This window comes from Phycodurus eques, chromosome 12, assembly GCF_024500275.1.
Source record: "Phycodurus eques isolate BA_2022a chromosome 12, UOR_Pequ_1.1, whole genome shotgun sequence".
Taxonomy (NCBI): Eukaryota; Metazoa; Chordata; class Actinopteri; order Syngnathiformes; family Syngnathidae; genus Phycodurus; species Phycodurus eques.
The window spans coordinates 26,138,224-26,139,437 of record NC_084536.1 but is presented as its reverse complement, the minus strand read 5'-3'; the positions used below and the strand labels follow the sequence as shown (position 1 = coordinate 26,139,437).

Sequence of the window (1,214 nt, the reverse complement as noted above, 5' to 3'; positions counted from 1 at the left end):
TCAAAAGTGAGCCATTTGAGTTAAATAATTGATCAACCAAAAGAATGGTATTAGAAAACCAGTGAGGGTAAAATAGGGATTCGTTTCAATATAAAACGATTTATATCTAAAACAATCAATTAAATAATTGTAATCACTGGATCATGTTTGAGGATAGAGCTGTTTCCAGTATGAGCCTCTAGGCCAAGTATTAGGACTTAAAAAATATTTGTCCTGACATTGTTTTATGATAAATCAATGGAGTCGCGACATTATTGACATTAATAGCGTTGCCATCATAACAACAAGACACCAACCAAAAATCCATGCATTACAAACTAACATGCGCTTTATTGCTCCAAGTATATGAATTCACATTAGTTTTTTTCCCCTCCATGGATAATTTTAAAAAAGAAAAGCAAACCAAACGTTGCCATAGCGATAGGTCTGAGAGAAATTGGAACATTGTAGTGACGTCATTTGATTGCGACGGACTGAAAGAACGTGGGACTGGACACTGGAGCTCCACGTGAATAGCTACGAAAATGGCGGCGCTTCAAGAGCCAGAGATTCGGTTAGCACAAAAGTTAGCGTCAAACGAGCAGCCTATCCGAACAAAAGCGTTAAAAAGGTTGACGAAGTATATCAACGTCAGATCACAGAAAACGACAGGTAAGCAACCTACGTTTAGCGCTCTCACTTGGATTTAAAATCAGACTGAACGTTCAGAACTAATAATAGCATCGATCTGATGTATGTTACTAAAATTTTCAAAAATATTTGTAAATAAAAATAGCATTTAGCCATTTATTTGGCTAGAGGGGTGATACACGAATAAAATAAGACGCAATTTGTAAGAATCGGTTTAGGATTAAGCGTTTTGTGACAGTCCTAGCGCAGCAATTAAACGAAAAGTTCCATCCCACCGCATTGACTAACATGTTAATGGCAAGCGGATTCAACATTTAAAAGCTAAATTTGACTTACCGGAGTAACATAATAAACAGCAGCAACCTCTTTCTTAGTTTCAAATTACATTTTGAATATTTGAAACGTAATTGTGACTCCTCATAATTAAAGAGAGAGAGATAAGTGCGACAAGCTCTTTTTTATAAAAGTAGCATAAACAGCTACACTGGATATGCTGCAGATATCTGTAATTCATGTTCTCCAGGCACTCCAGTTTCCTCCCACATCCCCAAAACATGTATGGTAGGTTAATTGAAGACTCAAAG

At 36.5% G+C, this 1,214-nt stretch overlaps 1 protein-coding gene across 1 annotated transcript in view; it reads left to right on the top strand.

Moving 5' to 3' along the window:
* Nucleotides 1–481: 481 nt before the first annotated feature.
* The window catches only part of LOC133411022 (ribosomal RNA processing protein 1 homolog B-like), a 31,562-nt gene continuing 30,829 nt past the window's right edge, over nt 482–1,214 (top strand). The window contains exon 1 of the mRNA XM_061692818.1: nt 482–651. Within this exon, the coding sequence (XP_061548802.1) occupies nt 525–651 (127 nt within the window). The 5' untranslated portion in view covers nt 482–524. The remainder of the gene's footprint in view (nt 652–1,214) is intronic.